The sequence below is a fragment of the Excalfactoria chinensis genome, chromosome 5 (genome assembly GCF_039878825.1).
Source record: "Excalfactoria chinensis isolate bCotChi1 chromosome 5, bCotChi1.hap2, whole genome shotgun sequence".
Lineage (NCBI taxonomy): Eukaryota > Metazoa > Chordata > Aves > Galliformes > Phasianidae > Excalfactoria > Excalfactoria chinensis.
Window position 1 is genome coordinate 39,485,003 of NC_092829.1, and position 16,906 is coordinate 39,501,908.

The window sequence follows — 16,906 nt, forward strand, 5'->3', positions numbered from 1 at the left end:
ATATGGAGTCAATTGGACATTAATGACTAATCAATCCCTCCCCTTTCTATTCTACTTATAGTGTCACAAACCATGTTTAGATTAGCCCATTTCCTGCTTAGGATCGCTCAAGATGTCTTTTGTTCTTTCAGGGCTGGCCTGATGGAGGCAGCTTAAACAAACACACGACCCAAGTGGTGCAGGAGTTATAAACTGCCATATGTGAATGAACAAAGGGGCCATACTAAAGCCTTTTGTGGTATTTGTTAATGTTTTTCATCTGAGTTTAAAAAGACCTAATGACTTTGCGGTGAGCTGATGCATGTGGCTCGTGGCTTTGCAAAATGAAGGAAATTCTACCCAGTTATATATCAGCATATATTTTCCAAAGTGCCTTGTTTTCAGTTTTGGTGACAGTGAGTTTACTTTTTTAGTACATTTGTTCTACATATGCAAGCAAAATTCTTTATCTCAGTTAAAATACAGCAACAGTTTTCACAGCCACCCTCACAACCTGCGTGTAGTCTTCCCCCATTTGAAAGTCAGGAGCTAAAATTAATAGTGAAATACATTCTGGGTGTAAAATCAAATCCTCTGTTCTAGGCATACCAGTAGCAGCTCACTCACTAGTGTTCAGAAATGAACTGTTACTTGGGTCATATTAAAGGCTGAAGCAATATTTCTAAACAAGCTATTATCACATTCATGCTGTGCAGCCAGCCATGCCCAAATCTATATTATTTAAATGAATCAAGGCCACTAAATGCAACTATTTTCTTGATGGCTTACACAAACAGTTTAGATTCCTTGACCGTAATTGATGGAAAAATTAACCCTCATAGAAATCAAGGAGAATACAGCTGAAACAATGAAAAAATCTTAAACTTCATGGAATATTAACACAATTATTGTGTAAGGATTGACCTAAAAGCCCTCAATGGCCAGCATAGCCCCACTTGTACTGTAACACAAGAGTACGAGAAGTTACTCTCTGGAGATCCACGAAACTGGGATGAAGCGGCAACCTCTATTACAGATTGAGGGAGAAATTTAAATGTCATAACATTTTTCAATCATTTGCACTTGCAAACTTCAAGATACTTCACAGATAATTAATTAAATGCAAACAATAGATATTATTGACAGGAAAAAAATGTGAAACACATGTAAGTTCAAGGTTACTCAGCCTAAATAATGACATCAGAAGCACAGGGTTGTCAGTCATCAAGTCTAACTACCATTTACATCCTCATAAACACCATTCTTGTGTCCCTTTGAAATTTCATTCTGAACTCAGGTGAGGAAAGTAAAGTTCCAAAGAAAGATAAAAAGGGTCAAAACTATCATGAGAAATATTGCTAATAATTATCATTATTGTCTGGGGAAAAAAAAAAATAAAAAATCTATTGATACTGCAAATCGTGTTTTTTATATTGTCAGAGAAAAGTTTTAGTTTTCTGAAATTATTGTTAAAGTCAAAGAAGGACAGTCTCTAACACAGACGTCTCATAAGTGCTGCAGATTTATTGCTAGTGGAGATGCGACCTACATAATTTCAAATTTCTCCTGACATTGCAGTGTCACCTAGAAAGTCTAAAAAACTGATTCTAAACACAGAGATTAAATTTTGTACTCTTCAGGCATCCCTAGCAGTTTTAAAGAAAATCCTGCCTGAACAAGGGCTATGGGACAAGATCCATTCATATTTCAGTCAGTGCTTTGTTTTGTTTTAGGATGAAGAAATGACAGACAGGAATTCACTGCACAGGGAAAAAAAGCCTGACTTCATATTTGATGGATGCATTCTTCAAGGCGTGGCTGACACTGTTAATGGGCAAATTTGCTTGCTGCTTTGTAGCAAAACAATGAATTTCAAAAGCTTAGCTACAACGTGATTTTTGAAAAGGATTTATCTTGAACATTGAGAGCTTTAAAAAGCCACGTCCCTCAAATTGTGTGCTATTCATGAAATACATAAAACTTTGCAAAAGGTTTTAACATGTGTTGGAATCACTGCAATTGTGGCCCATATCCTGGGTTAATTCTGTAATTGAATTTGGTACTGTAAGGGGTGGCTAATACAAAGATGTTAACAAAGATGATGGTAAATACTCAAAGATTATATGCAAAGGAAAACTCACCAGTGTCACAGCTCTGGCTGGAGAAGCTGGGGCAGTCTCCAGTGAGGAGCAATCTCCAAGAGATGCTGCCTCGGTGGTGGTCAGCCCTTAAATGAGGTCTTAGAGGAGGTGGAGTCGAGCTCTACCCCTTCCGGGAGCACAGCTACATTACTCTCACCTGTGCTCCCATAGCTGACCCAACACTTGCCTCAGCTGATTAATCAGAGGCTCAGGCTGTGATTACCAATTTCCCATACAGGTACCTTCCAGCATACGCAACATCATTCGTTGTATCAATACAACTAATTCCCTTCCACCCAGTGTTTACTGTTCTCACTTGTCATAACATACCAGTAATTAGATTGCAAGGACCTAGGACATGGGTATACATATGTCATTTCGTCTTGCCTTTCACATGAAGTGCTGAAGTTATAATAATTAATAATATAATTAGTAAGTAATATATCACAAAGGGAGAGAGGCAAAAGCAGCATGATAAAAGTTGTAATTCCATGAGTAATAATGAATGTTATAAAAAAATCTTAAGGCTAATTTTTCAAATATTTTGCACTTGCATATTTGGGACAAGTGAGTGAAGCCAAGATGTTTTTTCACAAACTAGGCATGTCCAAATATGTTGCCACATTTATCTGATTTGGGTTTTAAAAAGATGGGGGATTTGCCATGAAATAGGGACTAACACGAAAAATCACAACTGGCCTTTTAGAAAAGCTGCACTTCCTGAGTTATTAGAGCTATCCAATCATAAACATAATCATTTAACATTTGCAGAAGCTTTGAAGGTACTACAATGCCCAACCCACAGACATTTTGGACCACAAATTCTCTAAAATTAAACTACAAATGAAGAAAATATTGTCCCCTTGCTACTTAGTTTTATAGAAAAGACTTGCTTAGATACTTGGCATGTCTATGTGGATGAAAAGCAGATGTTTTTAAACATGTTTCTATTGCTGTGATACTAAAGTTCTTGGAGGAGAAAATGGCACACAGGTTATATTTAGAAAAACAGAGAGTTGTAAAAAGAAGAGAACTTGTCTGGAAGCTGTACAGTGCTCTTTCCTTAAAGTATTAACATCCCCACCCTGCTTCTTTACTCAAGGAAGTAAGAAAAAGGGGCAAGATTCCCCCATCCTCCATAGGAGCACAACAGTGGATTTCTCCATCAGCTGAAAATTCATTTGTGCCTGAAAATTTCATACTATTCTAAGCAGCTTGAACCTCCTTCTTCAATACTGGAGCACAACAAAGATATGTACAGAGCTACAAGAATTGGGACCAAAGGTTTTTTGATACCTGTGGTGGATGTACATGGACTTCAGAGCGTGAAACAATGTTTTAAACAACTGAACTACTATATTTAATTTTTCATTCACTCCACTTAAAAGTAGCTAAGCAAGCTGACTGATGCTTTCAGCATTTGTGACAATTATCTTCTCATGGGCAAAGATTTCCTGTACGATATTGCAGCCCGCAGTTACTTCTACAGCTTTGTTCTTAATTCCTGGAAAAAAAAATGTTGTACTGTATAATGGAAACTGTGACAAGCCTTAACTGTATCTGTGGTAATGGGCACCCCTGAATAAAACCAAGTATTGGAACAGTGGTTGTACAACATTAGAAATGATAATTAGAATTTTTAAAATAAAAGCACTATTCTAAAAGAATCAATTACTGTAACACAGAAACAGCAAATGAAAAAGCCTGATCTTTAGCAGTTGGAAAAAATACCTCAGACAGTTGAAAATCAAAAGGTAACACTGACGGAGAACATCCAGATTTATTATGCTGAAAGTGAGAAGCATACTACATGTTTAATATTAGTGTCTTGAGAGGAGTAGGTTTTAATGCAATAGGAAAAAACAGTTCACACACCCTCAGCTCAGATTTTTCAGTACTCAAAGTGGGAGTTCCCTCTGTAAAATGTTATGGGGATGCTGGCAACAAGCTTCATAAAGCAGTTACCATCAGAAAAGTGATGGGATGGTTCTTAACAACAGAAGGTCTTATTCCTATCCCGTTTGCAGACACTGAGTTACTCCAGAGGTGAGGCACTGAACCTCATCCAATACAACCAAAATTCTGTGCCTAAGTTCTTTATCACAGAGCCCTGATCTGTTATGAGTTGTTCTGAACAATATGAGCGTATCACTGAAATTACAGGCACAATTAAATAGATTCATATGTGTTAAATGTGGCAGCCACAATGAATGAAAGCCACATTTAGCATCTAGTCTAATTAATTAAAACATTAATAATTTATTGTAATATAAATAAAAAAGATATACTTAAAAGAATTTTTTTTAAAGGCCTATAACAAGAATTCAGAGGAATAAAAATTCCAGTGCTTAAGCTTACTGCACTCTCTCTGGAAACACTTCTTTGTTTTCAGACAGCTTTCACTGTTTTCTGATTTTTCCCTTCTCAACTGCCATGGCAACTATTACAAATATTTATGTGCGACAAATACTGGCGTGGAGAGGCATTCTTTCCTCTAGTATTTATGAAGCGCTGTCACAAAAGTAGGCGATGCTTTGTCATGCATGTACTACCTTCTGTTTACACCTCTGCATAGGAGGGTGTTAAACAAGTTACCTCATGGGTTTGGACTGTGTTGGCAGCTTGCCAGGATTGATCTGCCTGCAAAAATATGGTTCCCTTTCACCTACCTCTTCATCCCATCAAAGCCAACCTCATTTGGAGTTAAGAAGGAACTGCCTTGTCCTTTTGTATAAGCAGCTATTTTCTGTCAGGCATATGTGAGCATGTTGGAGATTTAAGTTTATGATAGATGTACTCCGTTAAGAAGCAATGATGTGCGTTTTTCTGAAGAGATTTGCAAAATGCAGGCACTTGTCAGAATGTCTGCTCTACCACTGGGACAGCAGAAATTAAGTTTTGAGAGATGGACATTTTTGGAGCTGGACAAGGTAGCAGCTTCTTCTTACCCTTAGGTTATCAGCTTCTGTTAATCCTTCTTTTTTGTGCATGTCTTTCTCCTCAGAAGGCTAAGAAACTACCTTCCACTCTGGAAAGTCTCTCTGTGTTCCCCCAGTTAGTTCATTCCTCTCCTCCATCAATGACTTCATGCTCAGTGCTGCTCTGTTGTCATTGCAGCCCTTTATCTGCTCACTACATTCTGAAAATTGATTGAATCTGTGAGGATTCCTAGCACAATTTCTTTCCCTCTCTTTAATTCAATTTCCCATGCTTTTGGGCTAGCATTATCTCTCCTTGTGGTACAAAATACCATGCAATGTGGCTAGCTAACATCAGATCTGTATGGGAAGTTGACAGCATTCTATGGACATGAAAAGAGCAATTGCAATAATGACAGCATTGAGCAAATTCTGGACTTTGTTCAGCAAATGCACTGTCTGAAATGCTGCAGAACTGGATTCTCACACTTATTACTGAACAGAAATAAAAGTAAAGTTTCATGCTCCTGTATGACAGTTTTGGATTCAGCTCCAAAATCAGGTTCAGACCAAAACCTGAGCATATCTGAATAGGAATTAATAAGATAAAGCTAGGACTTACTACTGCAATTAGCCTGTTACAAATGGTTATGCAGCACACAATCTCCATTTGTCTTGCCTTCAACCTTTTTGATGAACAGTCAAAAATTCGATCAAACACATAAGGCTTAAAGCTACATTTCAAACAGTGACTTGGTATATAGAAAAACACTGTCTTTAAACCAGGGGACCTACACATAAAAGTAGGAGACAGCATGCAGTGAAAGGCTGGACATACGCAAAAGAGGACACAGGCACTAAAGAAATTTATTTGACTAGAAGATGGGCTGGTACCAAGCCCAAGCTGAGGGCTCTAAAATACATCTTAATGACTGACTTAACATCTAGTATCTATCTAGTGAAGGAGACCTTTGGGAGATTTTGAAAAGTAATATTCTAATACAAGAATAAAGTAGATACATAGATAAAGTGTACTGGCAGATCCAACAATCTTATTATAAAATCCTTTTTTTTTTTTTTTTTTTTTTTTTTTTTTTTTTTTTTTCTCAACTAGTAGGGATGGACCTATTCCTCCTAACTGTGGATCATTGCTTAACACAGTCCAGTAGATTAGTATCAAAAGAAGAAGCAGCAAGTGCTAAGCAAAGCTTACGGACTCAGAAAGACTACTACATAAGAAATAGAACAAATGAAAATATCAAAACAGAACTCAGAAGAAAAGAGCTTTGTGTACTTTGTCCCATCTTATGAGGCCAAATATTTAACTAGTAAGCCCCTGATTCTAATGTATAAACACAAATGAACACTGAACTTGGAACAAAATGTTAATGCTAATATGGCATTTTCATCTGTTTCCAGTTGCTTTATGAAAGTGAATTTGGCTTCACAATGCATCTATTTTTTCATATGGGAAAACGGGGCATAGAGAAGTTACTTCTCTTTTACAAAATCATGTAGCGAGGCAGTGGCAAAACAATAACATTCAGATGTTGTTGCCCTGAGCCCAGGATCCAATCAAGAAAACTGTATTTAAACAGATCCAATTCTTTGGCAAGAATGACGATCAGATCTTGATGGAATTTGAATCTCTACAACTGCTTAAGGAAACTACACTGCAACATAGGTAAAATCAGTAATTGTCAACAGAAACATTAAGTCTATTCTGCAGATTACTATCTACTACTAAGCAAAATCTTATGATATTTCCTACAAATTTTCCATAGCGTTTCACCACAAGCATAAGAAGTAGAAGGATTGTTAAGCATAGAGTGCGTTACACATGCATGAGATGTATGTGGTTCAACAGAAGCAGCACTATCACCAACAGTGAAATGAATTTCTTTTTTAAACATGAATCGACAGAATGTATTCAGAACATCCAAGGTTCTAAGATAAAATAACTGAACATTTTAGGCTCCCCCACCTGGAATTTAACAATGACCTCTTGCCTATATTCTCCCACATTCTGGTCAGTTGATATATGTTAGTCACATTTGAAGCTGCCTACAAAAATAACATTTCCTTAAAAATTATGAGGTTTGGAGAAAAAAAAAAATCTTGCTTAGCTCTCTAACTGGCTGTTTATAATTTCACATTTCAGTTGCTGAACATGAGAGTCTCAAATCATGTTTGTTTTTTAATTTTGACAACTACAATTGTATTATACACTTTAATATGACAACTTGGATTTCCAGGTAATGATACACTTCTAAGAGCAGGGGATTATTCATCAAATGGTGTCACAGTCAGTGGCAATGTTTTTTGTATACAGCCTGAACACGATTTTTAATATAGGTAGCCCAGTCCTGATGGTAACTAAGGAAGTAACAGAGATGCTGCCTTATTTAATATTTAATACAAAATTCTTATAGATGATTATCAGACGTCCATTTAGATGACAGTTAGGTCACTCAGAATAATACAAGCTTTGAATACAGACTCATACGCAAATTTGTCTCTGAAAGAACAACTGGTTGCCATTAGTCTAAAAAGTGTTTCACACGCTGGTCGAGGATAACAAGTACAGGGCCTGACATTCATTCTGCAGTGTCTATCAGATACATGTCTTCTGAATTCATAAAGTCAAATATAAAGAATTTCAAGACTTCTCTTACAATTCATGTTTTAAAAAATTACACATGTAGTTTCAAATTGTGATCAATAACCAAATACTGCAAGCAATACAAGAATTAAAGGGAAATATGACTCAGATCCTGTCAGATCTCTGCCATGCATTATAGATAAAAAATAAGGAATAGACAGAAATCATCGCTAGATGATAGTACAAAGGAACTCCATAAACCAAAAAAACTTGATGATATTTCTTGCAACAAATTACTTGAACCTTAAAGGCTGTGTCAAAGCTATGAGACCCAGGAGCACTTCCCAGATCTTGTCTGTCTCGACTGCATGCTGAGACGAGACAGACATGTACCATGTCTCTGCACACTTAGTTTCCTTTGGAAATTCAAGTGTGCAGGTAGACATGGAGTAGAACTGTAGAACTGCACTCCACTGCTCCCTCGGTACACACCAGCAAGGGATAAGGATGCAGTTCAAACTGCTTTTCTTTTGCAGTTTATTGCCAGCAATGCAACTAAACTTGGACACCTTGGCTCAGGAAATTCTCTGTACCCTTCCCCCTAAAAAAAGCCCTCTACAGATAATTTGTCTTTTCATAGTTTTGAAGTTTGAAAATTCTGGTGACTGAAGCAAACCATCTGAAAAGCCTAATTGCCATGCGCTCACTGTCACAAATTCATTTGGACCTCATAGATCCAATGAAAAAAGGAAGGGAATGTAAAGTTGGCCACCAGTATTTTACTTCGGAAATGTTTAATTTCTATATGACTGCATAAAAGTAAACAACAAGAGATAAGTATCAGCTAAAAGATGTCTAAAGCAATGTGCACTCAAATAATATATATATTTTTTTAAAAAATTGTAAATAAAAGATCAAAATTCACTAACAATGACAAAACAGAAAGGATAGTGTGTGAAATCCACCAAATCTCAGAAGGTTATAATGGTGACCATTAGGAATCTCTGACATGCACTTGAGACTGTGACCTCAGCAACACACTACAATGCAACAAAACTCTCTTCTTAGAGGAGGCTGAAGGAAAAGTTTTCAAGTTCCTTAGTAATCTGATGTTGAAACAGACACACGTATGCAAACACAAAATACTGGCAACTTATAGAACTCTCTGGGACATAACAGACCTAGGAAGCTCTGTAGTATCTTCATGGCAATTGGGAAGAAGTTGTTATATTTGAAAAAGAACTGAGCCTGTAACATGGTACATCACATGAGAGGCAATCGTTTAGCTGCTGACATTTCAGCAGGACTGCTCTCAATAGGCTCCTACTCCAAGAGATGCCACATTAGAAACGTCACGACCTCGCCAACTTGCCAAAGAAGCAGAAGTTGGGTGGTATTTTGAAGGTCTTTTTTATATCCAGCTAATGTCTAAGTTCACCTCATCTATAACTAGAAGGACAAATGAGTGGCTTAGTTTGAAATCCTGCCAGTGTTTTTCACATCGCAGCAGAGGTACTGGCCCAACACCTCCCTTCCAGAGAAATCTCTTGGCTGCTAAACAAAGTATGGAAATCTGAATCCATTCATGAACTCATATTTACCGTGTGGCAACACACCATACCTCAAAACTGCCTCACAAGCTCTAGAAAGACACTGTCCTTAAACTGGCATACACCACTGTATCCTGGGGTACATATGTCAGAGTTTCACTGAGCACTATCCAGTAAAAAGATGGTATCATGAGGCCTATGAGGATAATGAATTAATAATACCAGAAAGTGGATGATTGAAAGAAATGATTTAAACTTAGACAGCCGACAGATACTTTGGAACCAATAACTGTGTATGTATCTGTAAGTATCCTGTTGCAACTTTTCATTCCATCTGAGGAAAAAAATACTCTTCAAGATATTGTAACATGAGATGTTGCAGAAGGATGGGAACTCCTTCTCAATTCAGTTTATAAATAAATAAGGAATCATCAAGCACTTTTTAAAGTCCACACAGCTCCAAAGTCTTTTTTTCCAGAAGAGGAAGAAAAAAAAAAACCCACAACACAACAATTTGAAAAATTACTGGTTTCATAACGCTCTATTAAAAAATATGTATATATGTATATACACATACACAGGGAACATCTGAAATGTTTCAGTAAGATGTTAGCATCTCAATGAATATGATCTGTAATAAACAATTGATGAGCTTCAATCACTATCTTATCTTACTGTCATGGAGACCAGAAAGCTTGATTATGATAACACTAATTGTTTAAGCAAAGACATGAAGGCTTGTGCTCACAGGACATGGCAGTTCCACCTGACAAGCTTTAAGCCTATAAGTAGGAATATTTTGCTGAAATAAATTGGAGTGTTGCTATTCTTCTGCATGGATGAGTCAACACAGGAATGTCTTGGCTCTCAACATTTCTACATTGTGTACATGTACTTGTCCTAGGCACTTTAGATTTGCTGAGGGACTTTTTAAGGACAACATATGTGAACTGGCAATCAAGGCTTTAAGTTGTTTTATCACAGGCATATCACTACTTGTACAGTAAAGAAAAGGGAACAATTACAGGTGTTGCTGTTTTCAGACTTCCAAATGAAAGTTTCTGAGGCCTGTTTGTCAACAGTCACAAGTTTATCTTCTTTTCATCCAAAACTAAATTGGGAAAATGTCAAATATTTGGATATGCACAGAAAATAATTAGAGTTATTTTAACTTTTTCCTGACAGTGTTATAACTACAACTTATTAAGTAAAAAAAAAAAAAAAAAAAAGAAGAGATAAACTGAATTGGCAAAATGGCATTTTTGCTGAGCAGTAGATTAATCTTACTACAGTAACTGGTAGGTTTCATATCTACCTACATGCTTTCTTGCAATGCATTATAGGATATACACTTTCTGAGGTTAAAATCAGTCTTGAGAAACACTGACTTCCACCTGACACTGCCTTACACATTGAATAAGTCAATAAAATCTGTGCAAATACACCTAAGTTTTATACTGTACAAAAGACATTCATATAGAAAAAGTGAAATATTTTCACATTATCTATTGACAGCTGTCTGTCTTTATGCAAAGCAGTACTTTTAATGGATCTGCCCTTTGCCATGTAGATACCAAAACCTTAAATAAAAAAGAAGACAAACTTGTAGCCCTGGAACAGCTATGACGCTGGCAGCATTCCAGCTCCACAACCATTCTGAGATGCAGTGTTGAATAATTCACAGTAAAAACTGCAACTCACCTTCTGCATCTTCTGGCCTTGTAAGATCAATGACACCAGGGCCCAGCTTTCCATCTTCATTGGGTTTCCCTGTTAACTGTGAGCCTAAATTCTCAAATCTTGTTCTTTCCTGGAAGAGAATAGAAAAAGTCTTAATGCTCTATGCATGTTAGTTCTCTTTGTGTGCCTGTGCATGTATGTATGCAGTGACATGTGCCTTTTTTTTTTTTAAATACCAACAATGAGTGCATTTAATTAGAAATTTAACTCAGAGACTATTTTTTACAGATTCTGAACGTTTGCATTTATGAAAATCAGTTTTAAATGTGAAACATATACAGAAGCTTTGAAATTATTTTGATCTGCACAGCCATAATGCATAGATGATTGTACATGCAAATACAAAACACACTTGGCAGGAAACAGTACCAATCAATGCTGCTCACTTTGCCTTAGCACATATTTCTAACTTAAAGTGGAAAAGACAGTCAACATTTGGAAGATGTAAAAATTCAGAAATTAAAAGATTTTGTATTAAAAAATAATGCTATTTTAATTGGGAAAAAAGAAAAAAAAAAATCAAACAAAAAAAAACCACCACCACTTCTCTCCACAATGAGAATCAGTTTAGCCATCGTACCCTAAAGAAAACACAAGTCTAAATTTTATGTGAGCTTTTCAAAGATAACTATTTTAAAGAAGTAATAATAGATGACAGAAGTGATAACATTATTTTGTCTGAGAATTTAAATTGAACCTCAGTGGAAGAGAAACCTAAGGGGTTAAGAGGAGAAGGGGAGAGGGAAGCGGAGGAGGAAAAGAAATGGATAGCAAAAGTGAAGGAAAAATGAAAGAAGTGCAAACTCATAGGAAAAATAAAATATGAAAAGCTTTTGAAAGCTGGAGACCTCCATAGGGAAGTTGAAACTGGAAATTGACAGGTATTTTATGTGTTAACCTGGTTAGTTCTTCTATCAACTACTGGGCAAGGTCACTACAATTGATAGTGTGGAACCGTCCCACAATAGTAGTCTCTGTAGTGCTGCATATCAATAGCAAAGCATTCAAAGTTTATCATTAATTTAGCATTCTCATTTGAAGGAACATAACATGTTTTCCCTCTTGCCTTGTTGTTACCTCTTCAGACTAAACTTGGCATTATGTTGTACTCGTGAATGAATGAATACCTTGTTGTTCATTACTGGGAAACAATATTAAATGTCATGTCAGCTTGAATTTACAGACATGAAATACCAGCTTTCACCTCTACGAACAGTTTCTCCACGTTATACTTAATGCATTATGCAGAAGTAGAGTGCTGATTGCTGTTCAGTCTATTGTTCAATGACCTAGTTCTGTGCTGTGTATGCAAGACATAAAGGAAAAGATTATGAGTTTATCTCCTGCAAAATGGCCGGAAACTTGCAAATGTTCTTATGGACCAAACATGCTTGATGGCTTAGACTTCTCAAATGCTCCACCTCCAAATATTTATTTGTATTGTCTCTGTATTTTAATAATATGCTTCAGGAATAAGACCTATCAGCCAAACAGATCAGGAATTATTTTGATTCTCCATTCTTTTGATTCCTCCAATCACAGACTGTTATTGCTATTTTTATATTTGTAGGGGAAGGAAAAAAAGAAAAAAAGAACAAAACACAAACTCTGATGCTGGATTTGCTACAACACATAGCTGAGGCATTTCAGGTACTAATTCTAAAAGTTTACCAGAATCTTCTAATCACATAACAAAACTGCCCTACAATTGATATTCACTTAACTTAATAACTTATTTTCCTCTGTAAAATCGTGGCTGATGAAGGAGCATATGTATAAAATGGAACTCTCGGGAAAAAAAAAGGAGTTACAAATGAAATGTGACTGCAGAAATGCCCTGTAGTACTTGAGGCCTAATATTGTACTGAATTATGGTGTGCAATGTAACAATACATCCTCAATCATCAGGATGGGATCTGTTTTACTGGTAGACAGAATAAAAAAGAAGTTTATCAAAGATTCTGCATTCCATTGCAAAAGGCTGATTTGCAGCCGAGATAAAAACAAAGATCAGTACTAAGAAAACAGCTTTTCATATATACATTTTCTCTTCCAAAATATTTGCACTAAAAGCTTTTTCTTAAGGATGTTAACACAGCACCTGCAGTACTCTTGGAAGAACAGCCTTTAAGTGCATTTCAGAAGAAATACCTTTCTGCCATAAAAATCAACAGAACCTGCTACATATCAATATGCACATTTGAAATATCTTTCTAGTCATTCATTCTCTTTGATTTTACCAGAAAATATTCTCTTGGAAAAAAAAAAAAAAAAAAAAAAAAAGAAAAAAGAAGAAGAAAAGAAAAAGAAAATAAGAAGAGAAAAAAAAGAAAAAAGTTACTGAAAGAATATCAATATTTTGACATGGAGAAAAAAAATGATAATTAAATGATAAGGTTCAGGAACAGCAGAACAAAAGCGCTTATATCATACAAATACCTGTTCCTGTCAACCAAAGGTGTACTTAATGGTTACTGCATAACCTCTTCCTTCTGACGCATGAAAAGGCATAACAAAACTAAGTATATTTCAATCTTCAAATACCTTTTAAAGACATCTATTTGATTGCCCTTTTAAACTAAAAATAATTTTCATAAGCAATTGTAGCAGAAGAAGTCAGTATCTGCACTGGGGTTAGACAAATCCAGAAGAAATGTAAAAACCTGAACCGTGTCCCTCAGTACCAATAATGTTATTAGATGCATTCACAATTCAGTGAAATACAACAAATTCATCTGAAATTTGAGTTCGTCCTAAAGAGAATAATTATCTGAAGATCAATTCTGCATGTAGTATTCCTTTATGAACCAAAAGATAGACACTTTTACTTAAAATAAGTACCTATTGTTCCTCACACATGGATTATTGTTGCACACATCACTACTGGATATATTATTACTCTCCTCCTACCTGAACTAATTGAAAATTCTGGTGAGTTTTCAATGAAGTGAATCACTACGGACAGTGCAAGTGTTTTATTTCCTGTGAAGAAGCATTTTGGGTTTTTCTTTTTTTACTTCTTTTGCTTTTACTGGCTGTGGACCTCATGCTATATAGTTAGTTACATTAAGTTTTCCTATTAAAATCTAGGAGAAAGGGTTTAGGACATGACACTGACAACCTTTTCTCATGTGACCAGACCAACGCAGTCACTTGGGGTCCACATAGAAAACTGAAAGCTCTTTCAAGCACAATTCAAACCCTTTGTCCTTCTATTTATTCTGAACACGGTGCGAAAATGATCATGTCTTTAAAATGAGAAAAAGACAAGATTCTTCTTAAGATCCAAATTTTAATTTTCCATTCTGTGATATTATTAGGCACTTATTTATGCATTGCCAGTCACAAACATGCAGGAAATGTAAAAGTTATAGAAAAAATTAAAGTCTGCTCAACTGTCTTGCAGGACTGTTGGTTCTCTAAGTGCTTTGAAATTATGATGTATGAGGTAGATGTTGCATATTAAATAAAGATATTTAAATTATAAAGCCCCCGTTAGTGAGAGCTGATGAATGTTAAATGTTATGAGCCACAAGGCTGTGGCATCCATCATATTCACATATTATCACAGTCAGTGATGGAGCAGCCCCAGTGGTGACAGATAGACTGCTAGATAGTTATCCCTTATTTCCAGAGTCACCGAGCAAGCCTATCAACCCCTTTGGCATTATTTTTAGCTTTGCATTAAATTAGCAATTTTCCATCACATTCTGGCAGAAAGTATCAATTCCTTCTTCACAAGTGGAAGGTAGAAGAATGATTTACTAAAGCAAGGAGATGAGGAAAAAGGAACAGTTGCCCCTTCCTCTGAAAGGGCTGTGAACTTCCAATGACTAGAAACAAATATAAAATTGTGATCTCATGAAAGAACAGCAATGAAACTGTAAGCACACAATAATGGCTTTTCTCTGCACTTAGATAAAAGCTGAATTTTTGATGCGCACAGTATATTTTCATAAAATTTTATATACTATGTTTTATACACTTATTGGCTATTCCATAATAATGTGTGTGCTAACAGTAAAATTGCTCTTAAATTTATGTGTGTTATTTATACGTTCCCACGTAACAATGCTTTTTGTTGTAAAAAATATTCTGTTTATTAATGTAACTTTACAACCACTGCATCCAAGATCCGTGGTAAATTAACGACATTTTTATTATTTTATAGTGTCATTAAATTTTTACTGATCACTCCATCAAACTGAAGCAATAAAGGCCATAATGCAAACTGGGACACTTAGATCAGGGGAGCAGGAAGGCATTCCATATAGTCTGAAGTAAACGGCTTGCTGTAAATGATATTTATGCCATCTTTAAGGATGTGAGAATACTTGGACAAGTTTGGCAAAACTGTTTCTGTAGTACTATGGATTGTGTACTTAAATAACAGTTTACTTGCCAGGAAGTCAAGTTTTTTTCAAACCATATGCGAGAAGATGACTGATTGCATCCATCTCTTGAAAAATAATATATGAAATGTAATAATACACTGGGCACCCCTCCCTTCTGGATTACCAAGACTGATCCGACTATACCCATGCCTCAAATTATTTCAACATGCTTGCTTTTTCCACATCTGAAATGTGTGCTCAGACTGAAATGGAAAATGGCATGCACGCTGATCGTTGTGTGAAAGATTTAAAAAATACATCTTTTTTTGCAAACAAATACTTTTTATTTAAGTAGACATGTTTGGACAATGATGTAATAGCCTTTATTTCAATAGTCTAGCATGGAAGCAGTTGCCAACATTAATTTAAAGAGCCAGTTTCTCTAAAATGAATTAATATGGGTTGTTCACTGAAGCCGCAGAGTGTATGACTGAAGGGATATTATTTCTTCTGAGGCCAGTAGTTTAGTTAGAATGACTACAAATAATTATCACGTGTTGTCTTTATGCATAAAATATATTTCTATTGAGTTATGCCACACTAAATACTCTAGCAGCTTATTTGCTAACTGCTATCTATTCTCTTCACACACCATGAACGGCAAACAACAGGCAAACAACCTACTATTTTCAAAATATCAAAAGACCATTTTCAGCACAACACAGAGAAGTTTATCACTGGCTTGAGTAATGAGGAAGCACAAGACTTTTTTTTTTTTTTTTTTTTTTTTATCCTGGAAAGCCAATATACAAACATCCCAAGCTTTTTGCTTATTCTTACTACTTATTAACAGCTGGGACTGAAAAGTTAAATTGCCCTCCACTTTGAATATTTTGCAACATCTTGGCACAGCAGGGATAATTACAAATTGACTTTCACCCTTATCTCTGGGTATTTTAGTTATTATGGGTGGGAAGTTTAAATATTAACCTTATTACAACAATGTCAATCATCTTACTGGTGTGCAGGCATGCAACTGCTGGAATTCCTTCGATGGCAAAGTAGATAAACACAATAGTTACAGTATTATTACAACTAAAAGAACAGCAACCCTATGGAGAGGCCTGTGGATTTTGAGAACTTTGTGGTGAATATTTAGAGTTCTGTGTATTTTCACCTGCAAATTGCTGCTGTTTTCAGTTTTTGATGTCCACTATAATGTTCATAAACTGCTTCAATACTGCCTTTTTATGCTGGACGTGCAGCATAGACTATCAAACCTGCTTCAGACTAAAGGTTTTTATTATATTACAGTGCCTCAAACAAACATCCTGCTTGAAAAGGTGGGGTCATTAGGAAAGAAAGAAGTCATCAGGTGCCTTTGTTAAATATAGCTTTCCATCTTAAAGCATGACTGAAAAGTAAGAGATTAAAAGCAGATAAAAGGGAATGTACATGAGTTTTTAAAATTATTATTATTATTATTATTATTTTGCCTGAGTGGCAAGCTTCAGCTGGGTTCCACATGACAGCATCATATGCAGAAACCCATCGCAATGAGAAAATATTCCAAAGTTCCCGAGTAACATGATTTCATAGTGATGGTCATTATATGGACCTTTCTTCTTTAAGACACATTCAG

General features: G+C 35.8%; 1 protein-coding gene across 10 annotated transcripts in view; it reads right to left on the bottom strand.

The window, feature by feature from the left end:
• Positions 1 to 16,906, bottom strand: part of SOX6 (SRY-box transcription factor 6) — a 393,141-nt gene that overhangs the window by 20,153 nt on the left and 356,082 nt on the right. For all 10 annotated transcript variants that reach the window (XM_072337682.1, XM_072337688.1, XM_072337687.1 and 7 more), the window contains one exon: positions 10,892 to 11,000. In XM_072337682.1, coding sequence (XP_072193783.1) covers positions 10,892 to 11,000 — 109 coding nt within the window. The remainder of the gene's footprint in view (positions 1 to 10,891; positions 11,001 to 16,906) is intronic.